Source organism: Nipponia nippon, unplaced genomic scaffold (genome assembly GCF_047370975.1).
Source record: "Nipponia nippon isolate SJK-2023a ecotype South Korea unplaced genomic scaffold, ASM4737097v1 scaffold_3, whole genome shotgun sequence".
In the NCBI taxonomy this organism is placed as follows: domain Eukaryota; kingdom Metazoa; phylum Chordata; class Aves; order Pelecaniformes; family Threskiornithidae; genus Nipponia; species Nipponia nippon.
This window is the reverse complement of record NW_028262347.1, coordinates 73,118,211-73,141,041: the sequence shown is the minus strand read 5'-3', so window position 1 is coordinate 73,141,041 and position 22,831 is coordinate 73,118,211. Positions and strand designations below refer to the sequence as shown.

The window sequence follows — 22,831 nt, the reverse complement described above, 5'->3', positions numbered from 1 at the left end:
GCTGTAAGATACTTTTTTTTAAGATTATAAACAGTGAGCCAAGAAAGTAGCTAGATGTCAATCCTAGCCCACATAATGGACTAGCAAAATCTTTCACTGAAGAATGACAGTATACTTACCAATATAATTGCTAGAAAATTGATTTCACTTACTGATGTCCCACTTTAACAGATTACTTCTGTGATTAATAAGGAAAACACAGTTAAGGTGACACATTTCATTTTCTCTGGAAGCATTAGTCATGCTGCATTACTACGGCTGAATAGTGCCATTAATATAGACCACATTCAATCATTATAGGCCATATTAATTGGATTGAAAAGTACACAGATGACGGATGTTAAAATATTGGTCATCATTAAAGAAGGATGCTTACAATGAGGCCTTCCACAGATTGGTTGAGTCACACAGCATTTAACATGGGATTTATTAGTGATCTGAAATAAAGTGCAGAATTCTGTTAGTAAAAGTTGCAGATAACAGGATACCAATAAATGTGAGCATGGGTCACTAACACATACCAAGCAGGGCTGGCAGAGAAAACAGTAATTCAATATATACCAGCTTTTCTGGATTTGAATCAGAGTTTGAAGAAGCTACAGGCCATAGTCTGGCGCTTAAACTGAAAGCTGGGCGCTGAAAGCAAATTTGTTCAATAAAGGAAAAAGAAACACAGCAAACAGGATACCACAGAATTATATTTATGTTGTACATTTGTCTTCACATTGCAACATCCACATTGTTCATTTTGTGACAAGTATTTCTAATAATTTTGAATACATATTTACTGTATAATACATTTTACCGAGAGGCACTTCCAGTAATTCTGGCAAAAAGGAGCTTCATATAGTGTCTAACTTACAAAACAGTAAAAATAAATAATGTTTATCTAAAAGATTTTTTTTTCCTGTACAGAATCTATTTTGTACAAAACATTTATCAGCCATTAACTAAATCACTTAACAAATACTTGTGAAGAGAATATATTAAGTATTGCTACATGTATCGAGTGCAAGATACTAGTGAAAGGAAAAGAATTATTCTGTTTATGAAAATCACCTAAAAATACAAGGCCTGGTTCCTGAAGTGTTTAAAAAGGAGAAGCTTGGTTACAACAATATTGACAATATATAAATATAAATTAACATATGTAGTACTTAGTGAAAACACTGTGTTAAAAACTGGTGTGTACAAATCCTGAACAAGATGGCACTTTTCTGCATTGCCACTTTGGCTGGCAGTTATTTTTTAAAATATTGCTCCAAAAGAATTACAAAGGTACACAAAACCCTTTTCAAATAGAGCTATATAAAATTGTATTTCCCCCCCTTTCTCTCACCTTTTGAAGTGAAAAAAATCAAGGAGGGATTAATTTTGAAGTAGATGGGTGAATTGCGGAAACTTGATACTAGAGCTGAGTCTGAATCATAAATCATCATAAAATAACTGTGTCTGAGGCGCAGTGCCCTGAGGCCACAAGCCAGGAGTCAAACCTCATAGCATAGGATGTAAGGTGACCAAATTCCTCAGTGTTTTCTGAAGTAAAAAACCCTTTGGTTGGCCTTTTGTGAATTTGAAAATACAAAATTTGTATGATTTGGCCCCAAAATCTGGTGGGGGATCGAGTGCTTCAATTATATCAACATACCCAAAATTCTCACTCAGAAAGGGTTTTGACCTTGCTAGATTAATTTCTTGATTACTTTCACCAAAATGGGATTAATTTCTTGATTACTTTCACCAAAATGGGATTTTTTTTTTTTTAATCATATCTTGTACGTGATGTACATGCTTGCATATTGTTACTCAGATGGCCAAACTGTATTGGAAAACAATTATTTTTGAAAGGTACTACTTCCACAACTGGAGGCAAAGATTACAAAATGTGTTTCTGTTGGAAAATGTCCTAGATGTTTCTCTATCAAAAGCACTAAAAAGAAAAAAACTGCCACCCATCAGTGAAAATGTTAATCTGTTAAAGAAACATAACCCACAGTAGGAATCACGTCTTTTTAAAAAGTGAACTTAAATTACTTTCCATCATGCAAACATCTTATATCGATTACTCAAGAAAAGATTTAACTTTAGAAAAGTAATGACCAAATGTATGCTGACATGACTGAAATATTAAAAATATCATCAACACCACATAGCAGTTATTAACACTGTCTTTGATCTTTTAGGATACCACCTGTAGTACTGCAGTAAGGTTTACAAACACCTAAAAATGAAAATTTTGCATTCAAATACAGATTTTTATCGTGTGTCAGAATCAGGCAGGAATTTTGAAAAGAAAAGATAGCTTTAACAGACAACAGGCGTTCTACCTAAAGTAGTATGTACACACATGGCAAACCCCTAACCGTTTTCTCTCTGATCAGATTACAGACCCTTTTTTTTCTCCTTTTTATAAAAGCAGGGGGCAAAACGGCTAGGGTCAGGGGAGAAAAAAACAACCCTACAACAAAACCCCCAAAATTCTATCATCTCCTTTAAATAAATATTTAAAAGCAAAGAGCAATTGCTAATTCACATTAATTGTTTGTAAGTGTTCGCTATGGTAAAGGAAGACGGCGTTGAAAACCAGAGCCCACTGCCTCGGGGCTATCGCTGCGAGCAAACCACGGCGAGGTGGGTATAGAGTTGGATTACATTACCCTCAGGTATTTCTCCAGCTACTTTGACAACAGCCCTCTGAAATTTGGCATTTGTTCTTTACCTCCCACCAGTTCCTCCCCCCGTGCCGTGCCGCCCGGGACTCCGTGCCATTTGCAGGCCAACGGTGCAAGCGTAACTCCCTCTGCGAGCCAAAGGAAAAGCAAGCTAACGCATGCCTCCCTTGCTGGGGCCATAGCACATGCTGTTTTGCTTATTTGATCTGGTTTCTATGTTTTTTGAATCAGGACAAGAGAATTTAATCATAAAAGGATACATGGTCTGCAGCTGTGGCAAAATCCTTTATACCTGCTCTTATGCTTCCACACAGACAGAAAACAGAAATATTTGGGTTTCCTCATCTGATTCACTGTTGGGATACACTCCTTTCCACGCCTGCAGATTTCAGTGGTGCTCCTTGGTGCACACAGATCCCATATGCCATCAACAGCAGAACAAGTGTCATCTGTTGTCCCACTTCCACACTTCAGACCTACTGCAAGCACGGCCTTGGAAGTAAGAAACCACTGGCACTGACTAGCCACCTGAAAATCTCAACTGAAATAAATATTATCATTTTTTTCCTTCTCTAGCACCAAGTAAAGTTTTCTTTAATGAGGGAGAATTAAACTACTTCAGTCAAAAATCCTTCTTGGTTTACTCCATCCTTCAGCTCGACAAACCACAGCCAAGGCCAGTTGGTTATACCTGAACTCAGCACCTTTCAGAAGGAATAGTTTTACATGTGCAAGCACTCGGGGAAATTTTTGCACACACCTCAAGTGACATTGGCAAGCTTTCAAACTGCACAATGCTTATTGTTGTTTCAGTTTTATCAAAGTAGTATTCTCAGCTAGCTCAAGCTTTTGCCCCCTTTTGTCACTGTGAAAATGGACTCTCCAGAAATGCACCCGCGCTCTTCCACCTGCAGGCTCCTGAGGAGCTTGTATCGTTCTAAGAATTCAGGCAGGTGCTCACACGGGCGATGTCTGCATCTTACTGAGGAGGTGTGATGTATTTTTCACCAAGAGAACACCTGCCTGCCAGGAAAATCGCACTACTGGCCTCTGAATAAATCATAATTAGGATGTAAATGGAGGACAACTCTCGCACTGCTCCCTCCAACACTGGGATTCAATAGCTACCACAGCAGGGGCTAAACCCCTGCTTTGATTTACCTCCAGAGGAATGTTGTTTTGCCAAATGAAAGTGATGAAATTCAAAGAAAGATTTATCATACCAAGTTGCTCTCAAAAGTATTGGTGCTATTTTGCTCTAATTCAAAGTTTGTCTCCAATAATCAGTATTTTTCGCTAGTTCTTCCAATGCTTAAGACCTAATTTCAATTATTCCCCCATCTGTTCAAAAACACTTAACATGCATTTTCTTCAGAAGGCCTGGACACTCTTATTTGTTGATTCACCTAAAAATAAGAAAAAAAAAAAAAAAGATTCCCACAGCCTAGTTAATGGGACAATTATCTTGTCTTTAATGCTGCCATCATTTTGACCAATGCGGCAACATCATACAGTAATTAAAACCCCAGAAACTCCATGGTTACTTCATTCTAGTGGGATTACATTTGATTTTGAAAGAAAAGGAAAATTAAGTCTGTTTCATACTGGACTACAATTTCCTTTTCTCTTTCCTACAAATTGCCAGTTTGACTTTTTCCCTGTAGGTCTACAACCCCATCAACTCGAGGACTAATTACACCAGCGCTGTGCTGCCAGCTCAGGAATACCCAAGTTCTCAGGCCAACGTCCAGGCCTGAGACTGGAAAGAGCAAGAAACCCTCCACGCCCGCCTCCCAGCTGTGGTGCCTGCAGCAGACCTGGGAGAGGCACGTTCTCCACTCTGGGCACGTGCCTCGATCTAATCTTCTGCCCATGAGGCTGTGGGATTCTCAAGAAATTCTCATACTCATCCTTAAATTGAAACCTTTCTTCCTTAAACACATAATGCTGCAACATCTCAACCATAACAGTACTTGCAAAAGTAATAGCAAATATTATACTTTTTTTTTATGAATTACAGGTTTTCCAACAGTTAAAAGCCTCTTCTTTCAGAGAAAGAAAAGCCATAGACTGTCATTGCTGCCCTCCCAACCTATTGAACACTATGTCTATCAGATGGCTTAGCTCTAGAATGAGCCACAGCACATCTGCATTGCCTCTCCCACCCTTGAATCAGGTGATGCAGAAATTTAGGACAACTTTCTAAAGAAAACAAATGAACTTGATGTCCAGCATGGAAAACATAAAAAGGGAGTTGGGTACAGAATTTGCTTAGATACCAAATGGTACTTCTAGAAGCATCTATCTGAACCTTTACAGACTTAACTCCCTTCCAAATTCAGACCACCAGGATCTTAAGAACTTCTAACAGTAGTACACTAAGGGTAAAAGTCCCAGATGCATCCACTCAAAAGGTCCTGAGCAATCGCAGTTGTGGATTTTAACTTGATGATGATGCAGAGAGACGTTTACACATGATGTCAGGGTAAAAACTGATGAACAACTATCCTTGTATTGTTAACAAATGTATTCTCAAATTATATCTGCCCTGGGAACCATCTACTGCCAGAACGTGACCGTCATTTGCTATGACAGCCATCACCCTGCACAAGGTCACAGGGGAGGCCATTGGTGACACACAGCCGTTTCCCCAGCTTTCTGTAAAGGATTTCACTTACAGAGCAAGGGAGTTCAAAATGCTGCCAAGACCACAGCAGAATCCCTTTTACCTAGTAGATTCCTGCAACTCACTTCTGATAGATGGCTTGCAGCATTGCATCAGACACCATCTTTCTGCTGGAGAAGGCAGCTGATTTTCAGAGATGAATGCCAACATGCTCTGTACATTAGCTCAAAACAAATCAAGAAACGCCAGGTTCCATCAAGAATTAAAGCATAAATAGTAAACTATGGCCCTTTGAACATGGGGGAAATTATTACTTCTAGACACAGGTATTTTTGGGTTCTTGGAAACCAAAGTCTCGGACTCCTAAAAGAAAAGGTAATAAAATAAATAGTTTGGGGCTTTCACACTCTCTACTTCCATGTGTTCCTTCTGCAACACAAGCATAATGAGAGAAGTTATATTCCATGGTAAACAGCATGTGACTATCAAGCAAACTGGGAATATGGGGACAGAAGGGTTGATATGCGATCGCTACGTGACCGGCAGCGTGCTCTTCTCACTACACTGGGAGCTGCAAGCACTGCAAAAAGCCTCCTCTTTAAGGCAACAGCAAACTTCTTCTAGACTAGAAGGGAACAGGACCAGCTGCCAAGTGACATTACAGTGAAGAAAACAAAATTCCAGTCCGAAAAAATAGTTCAATCCTTCTCTCCCTCTTTTTAAAGATCTGAAAACTAAAATGTGCCTTTTTTTTTTTTTACTGCAAAACAGTTTAAATGGAGCTTGATTTTTCTAGTATTTAACAAACCTCTTTGCATATTGTACATACCAGAAATCCATATCAACATTGTAAACATCCCACTTGAATGCTGAGCACTTTGCTGACAGAATATAATTCTTTTTCTTTTCTTTATTTTTTTCCAAAAATATTGCACAGGCTGTGGTTTATTTGGGTTTTGCAACACCAAAGGACTGTGCAAAGTGGAAAACCATCAAGGTCTAGCTTCCAAAAGGTTGCTGCAACTGCAGGTCAAAAACTTTTGCCTCCTTTGGACTAGAAACTGTTAAAAAAATTAAAAAATTACCTGCTTCATTTTCTATTAAAAAATCCCAAAGCAAAAAAAAATGGTACTCACATGTTTGATATGAAATCTCTCTAGTATTTTAGTTTGTGTTATATTTAAACCAACCTGGGAAATTTCCTGATCATTGCCTGCCAGAAATGCACTGCAAAGACTGAAAATCAGATTCATGAGGCCTGGACACCTGCAGAAACTGGATTCTATTAGTAACTATTTGGAGTGCAAAAAAACGTCACCTCTTACCAAGTTAACCACTCCCAGCTACTTAAGCTTCCTCACTGGTATTCCTTCCAGTTTGGATAAAATCCATGATCATTCTGATTTTAAGCCTGTCCACAATTCCTTCACTGTAAAAGACCTGAGTTAATCAAACTGTACCCACGAACAGGCTTGTGTAGCAATGCAGTAACAATTTGTGACAGCTGCATTGGCCATACAGAAAGAAATCTTAACAAATTAGAAGCTGACACTGATTTTACCTAATGGCAACCAAAAATGATGACTAGGAAAAATATAATAATTCCATTTCAGCACATTTTTAGGATAATTTTTCTTAGTTCAACCCTGCATATACCTGCTTAGAGGAGTATTTGAAGTCCACTTGCAGGATTTCGCCTCATTCTTGAATGCCTCTTTGTCATTTTACCAACTGGGCACCCACTAACACTTTCTGCAATAACTTCTTTTTTTCTTCTTCTAGCAAAGGCAATATAAAAATCAATATAAAAAATCCAGTCTCAGTGATCACGCACTGAAAATGGAAAAAAAGTGCTTGGAGATGTGACATTTTAAAGCATCTCTAAGTTTAATTTTTAAAGGACAGAATGAGGCATATTAAATTCTTCTCATACTATAAGGTATGCGTATCACTTATACAAGAAAAACCCAAACAAAATGATTAATCAAAGTGACTGAAGAGGTGTGAAAACAGTGTAAGCTGGAATTGGTGAAGACTTGGTGAGATCTTGAAGACAGGTTTTTTTCTTTTGAATGAATTCTGCTATATCTTTTCCCTTTAAAATAAAAGTGCAATTTGGATCTTTGCTTTTCTGATTTCATTGAAAAACACTTACTAAATATTTCTGCTGATAAGAGCATTCAGAGCCATGCTCTAGAGTCACTGTTGAAAGGCAAATGCCTTCTGTACTCATAAGAGTAGGAAGGGATGATAGCAGGCAAATGCAACCTGTAACAAACCAAAATCCTGTTTTCCAGCAAAAGCTCACTCTAACGGAAATGCAAAGCAAAAAGAAGCTCCGAAGTGATAACACACATGCTGATTGGCTTTGATAGAGAACGTTTTCCAACATTTCTGGGGAGGTATTGATAGGATCATGAAATACGGTGAATGCGTAACAATAGCAAAAAGTGATGGATGCAATGTCAGAAATTTAATACAGAAAAGACTTCTCCTACAAACTCTTCCTTTCACAAGCATTCTTACTCACACAGCAATCCTCGTCTTGGCAAGGGGCTGCAGGATCAAAATACAAAAAGCATACATAGTCAAATGATTTTTGAGAGATACTGAACTTTATATATATAAGTCTTTTTGTGGGAACAAAACTCTAAATTGTGTGGTACTGGTTGGTGCTGCCAGTCCCAAAGAGCATTAACATTTTAAAGCCTTGATCCTGTAGACCACCGGCTTCCCAGAAGGGTCTATACAAATTACTCAAGACTTTATTTGCTGGATTTGGAAATGGCTACACTGTATAAAAATGTTTTTGTATTTATTTTTAAAAAATTAGCTTTACAAAAAAACTTTTCCCTTTTTTTCTTTTTCTTTTTTTTTTCTTAAAGATATCATTATCTACAGGAACCCATAAAAATTTTTCCATATTTACATCTAGATAGCTAATCATTGACAAATATAATATCGTGAAATAAAATATTGAAAGTGAATATCCAACCTTTTAAATAGACATTTGGCTCACAGCATAAACAACAGAGAAAACAAATAAACAGAACAAATAAAGAAGATCTGTTCTTCTTACAGGCCTGATCTTCTCCTTTCTCTTAAAAAAAAGAAAAAAGAAAAAAGAAAAAAAGTATATTGGTGGGATCAAACACGCTGCTTCTAAGCAGAATGCCAGCAACAAACTGCTCCCATCCAGCACCTCACACTGAAAAACCCAGTTCTCTGAAGCTCATGTGAGTGGTTGCTGAGACATATGAGTGTCCGGCCGATGCAGGACTGGCACCTGTCCCCCACGCTGCTCCTAATGCATCGTTTGCCTTTTATTCTGAGGAAGGGCATGGCCCCCACATTCCCTTTCTTTTGCTCTCAAGAGACACAGTTTAGCTTCGTTCTTAAATGATATATTTGGCCACTGATGCACGGAGGCATAAGGTTAGGGTAGGAAGATGACGGCGTGCCTCTAGTTTCCGAGTACGTACACACATTTGCTCTCTGTTCTCTCCTGCCCAAACACACGCACTGCCCCAGGCACCCATTCACGCGCTCAGAAGTCTACAGAGGGCCAGGTCCTCTCAAGGGGAACAGACCAGCGTGCCACACAGTCCCTCGTAACCCCCTCTGGAAAATAAACTTCCTGGCACATCCCTTTCGCCAGCAGTCTGGGAAGTGCTGAAGAGGAGGAGGAGGACGAGGAGGAGGCGGAGGAGACCGCACAGCCAGATGGAGCCAGGCCAGCAGCCCGGGCCACCGCAGTCCTTGCTGAAAGGCTGCTGCCTGCAGCCGGAGTACAAACTGGGACCTGGAGGTCTATGGGGAATGCAAAGCTCCTCAGAATGTTCTCCGGTTTCCTTGTGGGCACAAATTCTCTAAAATTCAGACCTTCTGTTTGTTGTCGTGTATTGGGACATGTGCTACAGCTAGTGTAATAAGAACTTAAAGTATGCTATATTACATTACATCCACTCACACTCACAAGCCCCCCCTCACGCACACATATATGTTGGCAGGATATATCAGCATTCATATAGAGTTTTGGAACTTTTATCCCTCAGCATTAAGAGCAAAAGCTACTTAACTGGTACCTTACTGTTAACTGCAAATGTGCTTTAGAAGCAGCATTTCCTTAGATAACTTTCTTCTGTAAATATCACAGTGACCATAATATATCATTAAATGTATTTTGCTGAAGTGCGCAGCCAATAACCCTGGCTATATATATATATATATATATATATATTTTTATATAATTCCACCCACCCCCAAATCTCTTTAAAGAAAGTCTGTAAAAGCCGGTGTCGCAGTGTGAAAGCTTCCTTGAGCATAGGAGTTTAAACAATGTACCTCACCATAAAAAGGAAAGAGAAACAAATTAAACAGCTGTAGGCGCATTATCCCATACTTCTACAGTGTTGTGTCTAAATGCTGTGCTGGCTTGAGAAAGAGTCTGTGCATGAGTCAATCTGTCTTAAAATACTGCTGTAAATATTGTCATTGGTTAGGTTCTACAGTTGTGTTCTCGTCTTCATCCCTCTTGGGCTTCCCTTTCTCCTCCTCCTCCTCCCTGATGGCCTGGATTTGTTCTGAAGATTGGTGCAGCGCGGATTGGTCCGCGCCTTGCTTCTCTGTTCCGGCTAACCTCTCCTCGTCCTCAATTACTTTCTTCCACATTTTATGGTTCTGAAGCAGGTGCTGAGTGATCTGACAGTAGATTTTCCTCCTCTTGAACTTCTTCTTTCCTGTAAAATACCATGTGACATTAATGTACCATTTTCTGTGAGAGAAGGAAAAGGGACTGAAGGTGTAGGAAGCAGACAGGGTGTACTATGACATATAGGAACTGCACCAACAGATTTTTAAAACCACAAAATTAAACAGTCTTAAAATTCAGAAAGCTATGCCTCTCCAGACCTCCGGAAAGCAAACTGGTTTCCTGCACAGTTTGAGCGCCAGCTTCATCCTATCACAGGCTGCATGCTGCCCCTGACCGTGCAGCTCACAGAGACATCTAGTGCTTGAATGATTATGCATAAAACATGTTCCTGAGTTGTTTCTGCTCATTTTTTTGTATCAAGTACTTAAAGACTCTGATCAACCTGCTCCATAACAAACATTAAATTCTGTGCCCGCCCCCGCCCTCAATGGATCCCTGCTGATTGCCCTAGAAAAAAAAATCCTGATTTTCTTTTCTCCCCATTTTACCTCTGATCTGAGCTGTAGAAGGATAATGAATGAGCAGGCATTAGTAATCAAAGGTGGGAACCCATTCCTACATTCCCTTTTCAAACTCAGAGATTTATCACTCCACCATTGCAGTGGAGATGACCTTAAAGCCTTTGCACAACATTGCTTCAGCAATGGAGTCTGACCACTGAAGAAGTAGTCATATAGCCAAATACTCTCACGGAGCTCGCTTGTCTTCGGTTTTGAAGCATCACTCCCCTGCTGTTAACCTATAATATGTTTTTGCCACTGGTAGTTCTCATGGCTTCTGACACAGCTGCACTACAAGTGTTTTGCTGTCTGAAATGTGTTTTTTTCTGTGTCAATATAGTCTGTCCAACGCAGATTGTTAACTCCTTAACAGTACAAAGCTTGAAAAATTTTCCCTGGTCATTAACAGCGGTAATGGCAGTCACAGAACTGAAATAATAACCCCTCTAAAGACAACTGCTGATTTCTTTTTTAAAGAAGGTGACGTAGAGAAATGTTTTGTACCAAATAAATTTGCGTGGATTAGTATTTTCAGGTTGCCTAAAGTATGTCTGTGTCAGGATCCAAAACGTTTAGCCCTTGAAGCTTTTGAACTGGAAACAAAGAGCTTTTCACTGAGCACAGACCAAATCCAACTCAATCCTTCATTAGAAAGCCCTCGGTTCCCTGCAGGAAACCTTCAGGTTTATCACTAATCAGAAGCCCCTGCCCTGCCAATGCCGCAGCAGGACATTCTCTCCTGGGTTTCCTGGGTGACCCCGCATCTTGCTGCTCTCTGCAGACACCAGCGAGCACTTGCTGTGGTGTTAAAATTTGTCTGAATCACTAAAGACTGAGCCTGTTTAATTCTTATAATTGCATCAGAACTTTGGGGGGAATTACATGCTGCTATATAATAACAAAAACTATTTTAAGCTACCTTAAGGTTTTATAACTCTTAAATTTATCTCAGCTGCTTTAGTGAATTATCAGGACCTAGGTGAAGTGTTTTCTGCCACAATTCCACCTGCCTAAAAGGCATTTCCATCAAGAAAAAGATCTTCACCAACATCTACACAACTCCTAGTATCTACGCATCTGACATCTCAACCTTTTATTTTGTTTCACTGAGAAAGTTTAGAACATCCAAAATTGTGTTGATCACAGGTATAAATTTCTAACGACCTGTAAGAGCCCTATATCGACACAAAAGGTGCCGTAGATTCCTGATTCAGATCCACACAGTCACAGAGAACTCAGGAAACTGGAAGAAAACAGTTTATAACACGTTGGTATGATCGAGAAGATGAGCACCCCAGATTTGGTAAGAAGGAAGTAAGGAAGAATTTGTTTGGATATTTCAAAACTTCTGATACATTCATTTTTAAGGTTTTGAAAAAGACAAAGAGCCTAAAAGCACTGGGTTGAATAGTAAAGTACTGTCATGGAGTAGAATGTGAAAAAGGAAATGAAGACAACTGAAAAATGGTCTGTTTTTAATGTGACAAGGGTTAATAATGGTCTGTGCTTTTAACCAGAAAGCAGCATTGTTGGACTTGACTAGCAATGATACAGAAGATAAGTGAATACAGAAATGAGGTGAAAGGAAGCTAAGGATTTCAAAATAAGGTTAGACATTCCAATGGATAAACAAGAACATCCTTCATCTTTCTTTTTAATACAGCAATATCAGTTTCAGGCTTCGGGATCTATGTTGATTACCAATTGCATACGCTTTCCCCCCGTAGGCAATTCCATAAATGCCTATCTGCCACAGAAACATGTGTCTCTGCCTGCTGTGTGCTATATTACTTAATGGTAACTGTTCTCAACAATATTTTTTGGGCATGTGAACCTGCTGAACTTAAAATATGTGCCAGTGTGTGTGTGAACAACAGCAATGATTTCTTAAATACAAACCATATACCCCTGGATCTTACTAGAGATAAAAGGTCAATTCTGCACATCAGGAGATGTAGATTTTACTTCCACGTCCTTATGATTTACGGCAATCATCAAATCTTTCTGCTTCTCAGCTTTCCCAACAGAAAATAGGGATGATACTCAGTAGGGCATGAAAGTGTGTGGGAAAGAGCAAAAAAAGTGAGGCTGTTAAGAGAAAAAGCTATGTATCAGTATTTCACTAACACACTTAAGGCTGATGCTTTCTAGAAGGATTAGATATAGGGGAGGAGAAGAAAGATGACCCAGAGGAAGGAAATAAAAGAACGGTAGTAGGAAATTCAGAGGGAGGAGGAACACGAAGGAGAGGAAAAGGTAACGCATGAAGGATTAATCTGGTAAAAGAAGCAGGCCTACAATTGTAGCCTTTTCTCTTAAAAATCACTTCCAATGAGTTCCTGAGATCTCCTTTCAAGGTACAAAGTTTTCCTCTGAATATGACAAATGTCAGCATTGTTACCCTTCTGGAGGAGAGGCAGGAGACTATCAGCTTTAGTTACTGATTAGCCAGAAGGGCCAAGTGGCGCAGCTCCCAGCACACAACACCACAATGCTCAGTGCCGATTCCCCACTCTTCACATGTTACCTTGAAGGGCTTTGCATTAAAATACTTCCATTGCTGAAAATTCTTTTACTGCATCAGCATCTCAGAGCCTCATTCTATTATTCCTGTACATCATGCTAACTCATGGAAATGATGAGTGTTTTCCTCGAAAAATCTTCTCCCAACCATCCTTTCTTAAACTGAAATTGTTGCAGTCTACTAACATCAGTGCTGAAATATTCTAAACAGCCCTCATGCATAGACGGGTGATCCACCAGCAGAAACCTCAAATGAAGGTAGAAATTACTAGTAGATATGAACAGCAATGTGTATCAGTCCTGAAACGATGGAGCATCTCCATTGCCAATGTAACTGGCTACATGCCAGCTTCACCAAGGACAGCACTGAATCGCTGTAACTCCGGAGAGGCCCACGTTGAACCTGACCAGCTCACGGTCTCTATGCTTTTACAATATGGCTGCTTAGTTTTTGGTCATAATATGGAACTTGCTCTGTTGAAAAATGTAAGTGTGAACAACTTACTGGATTCAGCATTTTCACAAGTTTCCATTTCTGCTGTTTCTTCCTCTTCATGCTCATCACTGTCTCCTGATTCATCACTATCTTCTATCCATTTTCCTGGCATCAGCCCCGCTGAGTCATAGGAGTTACATAGTGGTCCCACAATGTGAGTGATGAAAGATTCCTGGAGGTGTGCCAGCTGAGGAGCAGAGCGGTCCATAAAAGGACTGATTGGCAAGCCCAGGCTAGCCTCTTCATCACCCTGGAGATGAAAAACAGCGGTAATTTCTCTGAAGTAAATGAAACAAAACCATGTCACCAAAAGGAGTGATGCACATCAAACTAATTAAAAATGATGAAAGTAATTCAACTCTAATGCCACTTCCATAGCATGCCAGCATGACATTACTACAGTGCCATCACGTCAAATGGTTAATCGAAGTTATAGCTCTTTTCTTGTAAGAGGACCCACTACTGAGAGTGTGAATTTAACAAGGACGTTAGCTGATGACTGTGCAAAATGATGCCCACCACCCTTGTCCTGTACTTTACACTGTGAGTGTGGAAATTTGAAAATTATTTTTTTTTTTTTCTTTCTTCACATTATTTTCAAAAAATCCTTTCTGGTTTTGTGATTGTTAGCTCGCAACAACCTTGTAGTCAGCCACCTGTTTGCAGGGCACAAGACCGAACTTCTACAAGCAAGGGCTATCTCATTGAACTAGTTATCTTATTAATTTTGTCCTTACTATACATAACATGGAGAGGTCCTCTTGGCTTTGGGTCATATGTATTTGTTTCCTGGGACTATTAGAATGATCGCTATGAAAGCAAGGGTTACTCAGAAGCAGTAAATCTTTCTCACAAAGATTTACTGCTAGCTTTTCTTGGGGACAGAGGGTAGAGAGAAGGTATAGGAAGACTTTCTTCTCCCTCCCCTCATGATGTAAAAGAAGGTAATACTTTCTTGCAGAATCAAGTCTGATATACTCACTCATCCATATCACAGCCAAGCTTCCGGTAATATCAATCAGTTTTCAGCTGAGTACACATGTCAAGACTGGATGTCACCTTCCCAAGAAAAAATTCAAATCCCCCTAATCAAGCCTGATATGCAAATTAATGTTTTAATACAATACAGAGATCTATATTTGAGCGTATAGATTAGAATTTGGAGAGACATTTTCAGTTTCCACTACATTACAGATTGCCCGAATTTATCTCCTTGTAACCTAATTTTTCCAAAAGTCATGGAAAATGTATCTGGTCATCACCCTGTTGATAGCTGGGAAGGCCAAAGAATGACAGGTAAATTTCGAAGCATGTATGACAAATGTCTCACTTCCCTGTGTTTTGTTTTGTTACTTTTATGTTCCTGAAATGTTATGATCGATCATTAAACGTAAAATATTAGTGTTAACAAAACACTGAAACATGCCATCCATTCTTGAAATAGCAAGCAAATTAAGAGGAGGTGGCAGCTCGCTCTTCTTTACAGTAACACATCTGAGATTTCCTGGTTGTGAGCTGTCAGTAGTGGGAAGAAAGCTGACTATTGAAATGTTTACAAGTTCTTTTTTCATGTTCCATTAAAACATGATTTATTATGTGAAACATCTTGCAGTGTGTTTTTTGATTCTTTTTCATATGTCTAACCTGTCTTCAAATAAGTATGTTGAGCATGTGGAGGGAAGAAAAGGAAACATACTGTAACAATATTGCACAGGATTTTGAATGTTTCTATGCAACATGTTTTTAATAAGGAGTTTTTATTTATATGGGAGTTAAATTCTTCAAAGGAATTGGCATTTATTCAAGGAAATTCAAGAAAGATATTTCATTATTTTCACAGTGTAGGTAGAATGTACATATGTATGCTTTTTGATAACAATTCTAGGGAAATTCAAACTTCCCATAAAATTCTCCTTTTTAGAAATGAGAAAATGAAGACTTTCCCCTTCTCAGAAAAAAATGTGATGATCAAAAGCATGGTGAAGATGGTTTGATACACCTCTCATAGCATATTACATTAAAGAAAATCAGATTTGAACCTAGGTTAAATAAACTGAGAATCTAGCTTATCCTCCTTAATGCCAAAAGTAAGTCCTAGGAAGAAAACGTTCTCTGTTTTCAATCCCATCAGTATCCTGTCAGCATGGCAACTCATGGAATGCAAAAAAAACAAAACAGGAAACCCATTGGGATGGATTTCTCAATACAGTGAATACACATCTTCTATTAAAACAAAAACAAAACCAGAAAACCCTAATACCTTACTGACTACCTGACCTCTTGGAATTTGCAAGCCAGGAGTTCAAATACATTTGCCCACAATCCCCATGCCAAAAGGAATGCCATTAACAAAGATAATGAACGTGTTATTCTGAATCAAATTTTGCAGAGAGGATAAATCCCAAATGTGTTTTTTTTTCTTAATTACAGGATTATAAGAAAGAAAATCTCCAACAGTCCTTTGGAGCAGCTTCCAAGAGCATGAAAACATTAGCAGCACCACCTTTCTGACAGATAGAAAATAACCCAGATTCTTACTGTGGAACATATAACACAGTATCCTCCCACACGTGTTCCTCCCAAGCTTGATTCAGAGCTCACCAGCCAACACTTTGACGATATTAATGCACTGGAGCACTTACTGCCCTCTGACATTTGTTAAGTTGGATCAAAGGAGAGTCATATCATATATCTGATTAACAGGTTTTGTCTGCGTGCAGTAGTCACCCACATAAGCTATAATCATCACCAGAATTAAGTGAAGTACAATTTGTTGGGAGAGCTGTAATGAAAACAGACAAATATGAAGAAAAGCATTTCCTGAAAGAAAATTTAGATGATGAAGGCTGACCACTGTTGTTATGGGACTCACTCTCTTTCTTTAAGAAAAAATGAAAAGAAAAATGGAACCAACTGTATATGTAATATATTTAAGGGTCATTGTTCTTTCTTTTTCTCAGGAGATCTGAAATAAATGAAGGAGCTTCAGGTCACCGTCTGAATTTTATCCCTTTTCCCATTTCTTTACATACTCCAGAAGGCAGCAGCAGTAGAAAATCCTGTTTTTTTCAAACTGTAAGTACAGTAAATATAAGGGAAGATGAAAAGACTTTAAAAGGGATTAGCCTGTGACTTCAAGTTACTGCACAGCCTCCCCAAGAAGTCTGTGGGGTGTCTGGTTCAGTGATTTAGCCTGCTTGCTTCCTCTCGAAAGGACAGGATGTGGACTTTAGTCTAATCAGCACATTCAAAATATGTTCCCACTCGGGCAACAGAGGAATAGTGTGAGAACAGCCCCGTCCCTTGCACTCGTCAGGGCTAAAGATGTTATAATGAGAAAAGGTTCAATTAAGGGGTCCCTTACACCTGGCAGGAGAGGACCACTGCCTGGCTGTATTCCCAGGTCTTTGTAAATCAATCTGTGGCTGCCCTCCTTCCTTGTGCTACCATCAGCTGAGCCTTGCATAACTAGTGCAGTTGTACTGACAAACCATCTGGAAGCTGAAAGTGTTGTCTTAAAAAATAAAGTATGAGTCAGGATTAGTGTGTAGGGAGCAGATATGGTTAGTCTGTGATAAACTGAAAGTCAATGTTACAGTCGTGCTCAGCACGTAAAGATTCTGTGTGTGTGAACAGAGACGTGGCCCACAGGGAAGCTAAGGTAATTCCTCTGTTTAGATCATCTCAACAAGGATGTTGTGTCCGGTTTTGGAGACCACATGTCAATAAAAGTGTGAGCCACCTGGAGTGAACTGCAGAGGAGAGCAATGAGAACCAGCTGCTGTCTTGAAAAGACATAGAAGGAAGGATGAACAGATAGTTTGCACTAAAGAAGACTGAAAGGGAGACATGACAACTGCCAACAGAAAAAAAAGAGGAAAGGAACACTTGTTTGCCATGTCCACTGTAAGAATAGTGAAGCCTGTAGAAACCACATCATCAGAGGTCTTTGAGGACACATCAGAAGCTTCAGTCACAAATGGACTTTGACTGATCCAGCAAAAGGATGGACTAGTGTTAACTCTAGCCATCCCCTTCACCTCTGTTCTCTGTGACTTTCACTCATCAGCAGCACTAGCATGCTGCAGGACTGTTTAGCACAAGACATGCAACCAGCAGATACCACTTTGAACATGCATTCATTTACCTGTTCATAAAACTCATTGACAATGCCTTCTGTCCACTGCAGATGCAAATCTTTGCATTTTGCAGGCCCATTTATGTCAGCCAGTTTGATGCACATCTGGCAAACCAGCAAGCGATCATTCTCATTAGTCCAGTCAATTCCAACATCATCATTCACCTAGTAGGCAGAAAAAGGAAAACCATGACAGTAATCCTGGGTAAAAGGATGCATCCACAGAGGAAGCTCTGCCCTGGGATATCTTACAGTATATTTAGCTATTTAACAAAATCACAAGTGTAAGCAGGCGAGCTAATCCAAGGCTGGAATTTACAATCAGCTGTAGAGCAATATGTAAAATTAAAAAGTAAGTGAAAAACAATGAACATTGAGATAAATCATGAAAAATTAATATTTAGCAAATGATGTGCCTCTTTGAAAGCATTTGCTAGGAATACAAATAAACGCAGTCTTTCCATGACATTTTCCAAGAAGTTACTACCTAGTTGGTGGACAAAGATAAATTACCATCAAATGCCATGCTGATTTAATTGCCGTGTGAAGACACGTGTAACAAGCTTATTTCACTATTTGATCTAAGTATATCTGAAAGTATTCCCTATCTTTTTCCTTTTCTCTATTTTTTCCCATACCTCCCACAATAAAAAGTGATACACGCTCTAAAACACTGCTCTAAAATAAAAACATCACCTTAAAGAATCACAGAAAGGTTGAGGTTAGAAGGCACCTTTGGAGATCATCTAGTCCAACCCTCCTGCTCAAGGCAGGGCCAGCTACAGCAGGCTGCTCAGGATTGCATCCAGTTTGGTTTTGAATATTTCCAAGGAGGAAAACTCCACAACCTCTCTGGGCAACCTCTTCCAATGTACAACCCCTGTCACCATAAACACGTCCTTTCTTATTTTTAAATGGGGATTCCTGTATTTCAGCTTGTGCCCATCATCTCTTGTCCTGCCACTGGATACCACAGAGTATGGCTCCATCTGTTTTACTCCCCCCATCAGGTATTTATACACATGGCTGCATCCCATCAGATCCCATGGACTTGTGTACGACCAGTTTGTTTAAGTGCTCCCTAACCTGACGCCATTCACTAAGGACAAGTCTTCACCACTTCAGACTTTCTCTTATACCTCAGGGGCCTGGGATTCCTGAATCCAGGTCTTAGCCACAAAGAATGAGGCTGAGAAAGCACTGAGGACTTCGGCCTTTTACACTTCCAAATGGTCAGCGATATGAACCTTTACTGCCATTAGCCACATTTTCCCATCTCAGCCTTTTCTCCTAGAATATCTCCTAGTGTGGGAGGGGCTGTCTTCTACTGTCCACTTAGTTTTCGAAATTCAAATCCCTCCTTGAAACACAGCTTTAATTGTCAAGCTTGCAACAGTTGAAAATGGATAGAAAGTTGTTGTGCTATGACTAGATGAAACTTCCATGTCCCCTGTCAGCAGGGGTCCCCTGCCCCATCCAGCAGGGGGCCCACATGGTGAGTGAGGGCTTTGCTTTTGGTGTTCATGATCCAACACAACTATGTCAGAGACCAGTAAGTGCTCCAATGCATTGATATCATCAAAGTGTCAGACACTGAGCTTCCTTCATTATTTCTTGTTGGTACTTTCCAGACTGCAAGTTTTCTGGTGCGAGGATGCTTACATTACATGTGTTTACACTGACTTCTGTACAGAAGGATCTCTCTGACTGTAGCCTCAATATACTAAACTACAGTTCAGCAACCCAATCAATAACGTGATCATTTAGAGCTAATTTTATCAGTTACAGCACCTCCATCCATATACAAACATGTCAAGTCTGCTCTCTGAGACCACTCTGGTACAAAAGAGTTTTTGCCAACCAAACATAAATAATCTCTTTTTAAAGCACTGATTACTCTGGGAAAGCCATGCTCAGCCACAAGCACTAGTTAATATGTTCACCTTCTCCTCCACTTTTTATTCCATGCATGACCATCTGACTATTCAAGCAATAAAGAGAGAGAAGGAGGTTAACAGATGTCCTTACAAATCTATAGCGAGCTGGCAGGATGTGATACATCAGACTGTTCTCCCATTTATCTGCAGTGTCTTAGCTATCACCTTGCTTGGTTACAACAGTGGTTACACCTACCATTGTCCAGCCTGACAGATTTAAGACAAATTTAGTTTTCAATATCCACAATTTACGCCTAGTACTTTGGTCAAGCTTGTCCTCTTCCACAGTTCAGACAGTTAATCTCTGTGATAAAGCCACAGTAATCACTGGTTTAGACTGTCTTTTTTCATTCCTTACTTATGTTCACAGAAGTGAAGGTTTTGGTCCAAACTGTCAAAGTCAAGGGGTGTATTCAGACAGCCTAAATTCCCTGTGCATTATTGTCATTGTAGCCCTGACAGATGAGTATCTGCCAATACTCTTTAATACTTTATGAGGAAATCAGGCTGGTGAAAATGATCCCAGAGTTTAAAATCAAGACCTAAAGAAACCCCCCTAATATTACTGGAGGTTTTGGGACATGACTAGCAGGGGTGCAGAAGGAGTTCAGATTTTTACGGATCTACAGATCAGTTCTCTGTCTACCCTGGACCATAATTTAGAGGTCTTTCTTTACAGCTTCTTAAAGCCTAACAAAGAGAGAGATGTTACAGGGAAATGGAAAACAAAACCAGTCATACGTCTGGAGGCTTCAAAATTTCAGGACACAGGTCCATCCTAAACAATACCACAAGAAAACATTTTATCTATGTCACCAAACCAGCTAGGAGGTCCTAGTCCTGGACAAGAAACACACTGTGCTTGGTGTGTTTCTCACAAGGAACAAGAAGGTAGTACCAGCTCCAAAGGCAGGCATCATTTAGGTAACATGCCAACAGCTTTGATGGATGATGGAGTTTATTAAAGTAACTTGATAGGCGGTGATTTCCAATAAGTTAGGTGGAAACCGTACAATAATTTTTAAGAATGGTTTCCCAGGGTTGCAATTTTATACTCACTGAATGGAAAGTGCAGGAAAGATCTTAGTGACCTTTCTCTGGGGTTTACCCATTTGAAACAAAGTAGGAAAGAAAGATCATGCTTTCATCGCATTTGAAATTAGAATTTCAAAATTGTTACGATTTCTGTGCTTTGATAATATAACAGTACGATTAAACCAATAAAAATTCACATTAAGTATTTAGCCATTATGGAAACTTGGTAACACCTTTGATTTTTCCCCTGAGTGCTTTGCTAATAGGTCTAAAGTGCCAGTGAACAAGAAAACAATGTTGAAAAGTAGGATGTAAGTGGGATTTATATTCAAATAGTCCATAACATCCTTAGCCCTAAACCACTCTCTGAAAAAAACTAAACATATATAAGAAAAGAAGCTGTGCCACTAAATTTAAATAAGTAAAAAAATAACTGAATTGCCAGATTACTATTCAACAGAATGTTTTACAGCAGCCAAAAGGACATTCAGAAGAAAGAGCAACACAGCAGCCTTTCTAGCCTTTTCACTGTGATGCTACCAAGCCCCACAATCTTTTCTGGCCGTCCACCAGAAACCTGAACCAATCTTCTTACCTTGGCGTTAAATTTGGCAACAAAATCGAAGTGTTTCTTCAGGTCAGTAGCCAAAATTGCCTCAATGACGAGGAATCGGAAATGCTTGAACTCCACGTGGTCGAGGTTGACCAGGAAGTTGTACTCTGGCCTCGACATGAAAAGGTTCCAGGCAGCAGCGGCGTGGTGGTTCTCCAGGACAGAGCGGTCGTTGTACAGCACCGCCTGTGAAAGCAATGCAGGCAGCTGAAAGCTGAGAAACCTCTTAGCAAAAGAAACACTGCAACGCAGAAATGAGAATGATGTGGGGATGATGCACAAGGAAGGTTCACGTTCGGTTGATTTGTTTGCGGGTTTTTTTTAAAGAACTGCTCAAGGTTTGAAGATGTGACTTTGTCAGGACTAATAGCAGACACCTGAATTGTTGTGATGGTGAAGATTTATTGGAAGACTGATTTGAAAAATCTGTGTCTTTCATGCTCAAGAGTCTTCGGTTCCTGACTGAACTGCATAATATGACAATAGATTATATTGTTTCAGGCCACAAATAAATCACTAATATAATATAGGTGTGTGCTTCCCTGTTTCTCAGAACTAACCTCACTTAACATTTTGTCATCTTTGGTGTTTGTACCTGGCAATTCTGTCCATATTGAACTGATTCCAAACACACAAACAAGTGAAATTCCAGTTTGCAACCTGACAACACACACACAGCCTGACAGACTTCTCAATGCTAAAATCCAAAATTGGTTAAACCTTTACCAAAACAAGATGCATAACTCTCATAGTGATGGCAATTCCATTCAGAAACTAAAGAAAGATCTAGAAAATGGACTTTAGGGGACAACAACCATCCAGGAAATCTCTCCACTTCAGAAGCATTCAGTCTTTTGACAATTTGGTTTATGGAAAGAAAAGCTTTTGGAAATGTGCTTCTATTTAAAACAGATACCAGTTTTGTAACGTGTTACACAAATATATACATATATGTTCCAGTGGCTTTTCACTTCAATTATATTTTTCTGTCATCTAAAGATGAAAAAATCCAATCCTATCCTAAAGTATAGAATCTACTCCTTACCCCAGAGAACAGGTTGCTGAAACAACTCAGCTTTACAACCCATCTTGCCTAACTGCACAGTGAGCATTTGAGATAGACACATTCTGCTCCCCAGGCCCAACTGAGGAGGCCAACTGAGGCCCATCCTGAGGGTGGATTTTTAATACAACAGCACTTTATCATTACTGGAAGCTGATACTGCTTGTCAGAAAAAGAAGGAAAGAAAACCTAGATGCCAAATACAAGTTCTGCAAATTTCAGGTGACATCAAATTTAAAAAAAATAAAACAAAACAAACAACAAACCAAAAGCAAAACCCCCAAAAATAACAAGAAGAATTTGAATTTTTCCTATTAATTTATTTTCAAACTAGGAACAATACATTAAGGCTAATCATCTAACTTCCCTTGTTGATTTTTACAACCACAAAGTTATAGCACTCATTTCTTAAAAATAGATTTAAGGATAGCATACATTTTCTATCAATCTATTTACCTGGCCAGAGTATCAAAGTTCTCGATCACAGAAAGATGTTGCAAGGATGAGAAGCATT

At 39.4% G+C, this 22,831-nt stretch overlaps 1 protein-coding gene across 1 annotated transcript in view; it reads right to left on the bottom strand.

Annotated features, from left to right (window-relative positions):
* Positions 1–680: 680 nt before the first annotated feature.
* PDE3A (phosphodiesterase 3A) overlaps positions 681–22,831 on the bottom strand; it is a 262,587-nt gene continuing 240,436 nt past the window's right edge. Inside the window, exons 13-16 of the mRNA XM_087766233.1 lie at positions 21,237–21,440; positions 17,679–17,834; positions 13,541–13,781; positions 681–10,037 (exon numbers count right to left, since the gene is read on the bottom strand). Of these exons, the coding sequence (XP_087622359.1) occupies positions 9,790–10,037; positions 13,541–13,781; positions 17,679–17,834; positions 21,237–21,440 (849 nt within the window). The 3' untranslated portion in view covers positions 681–9,789. The remainder of the gene's footprint in view (positions 10,038–13,540; positions 13,782–17,678; positions 17,835–21,236; positions 21,441–22,831) is intronic.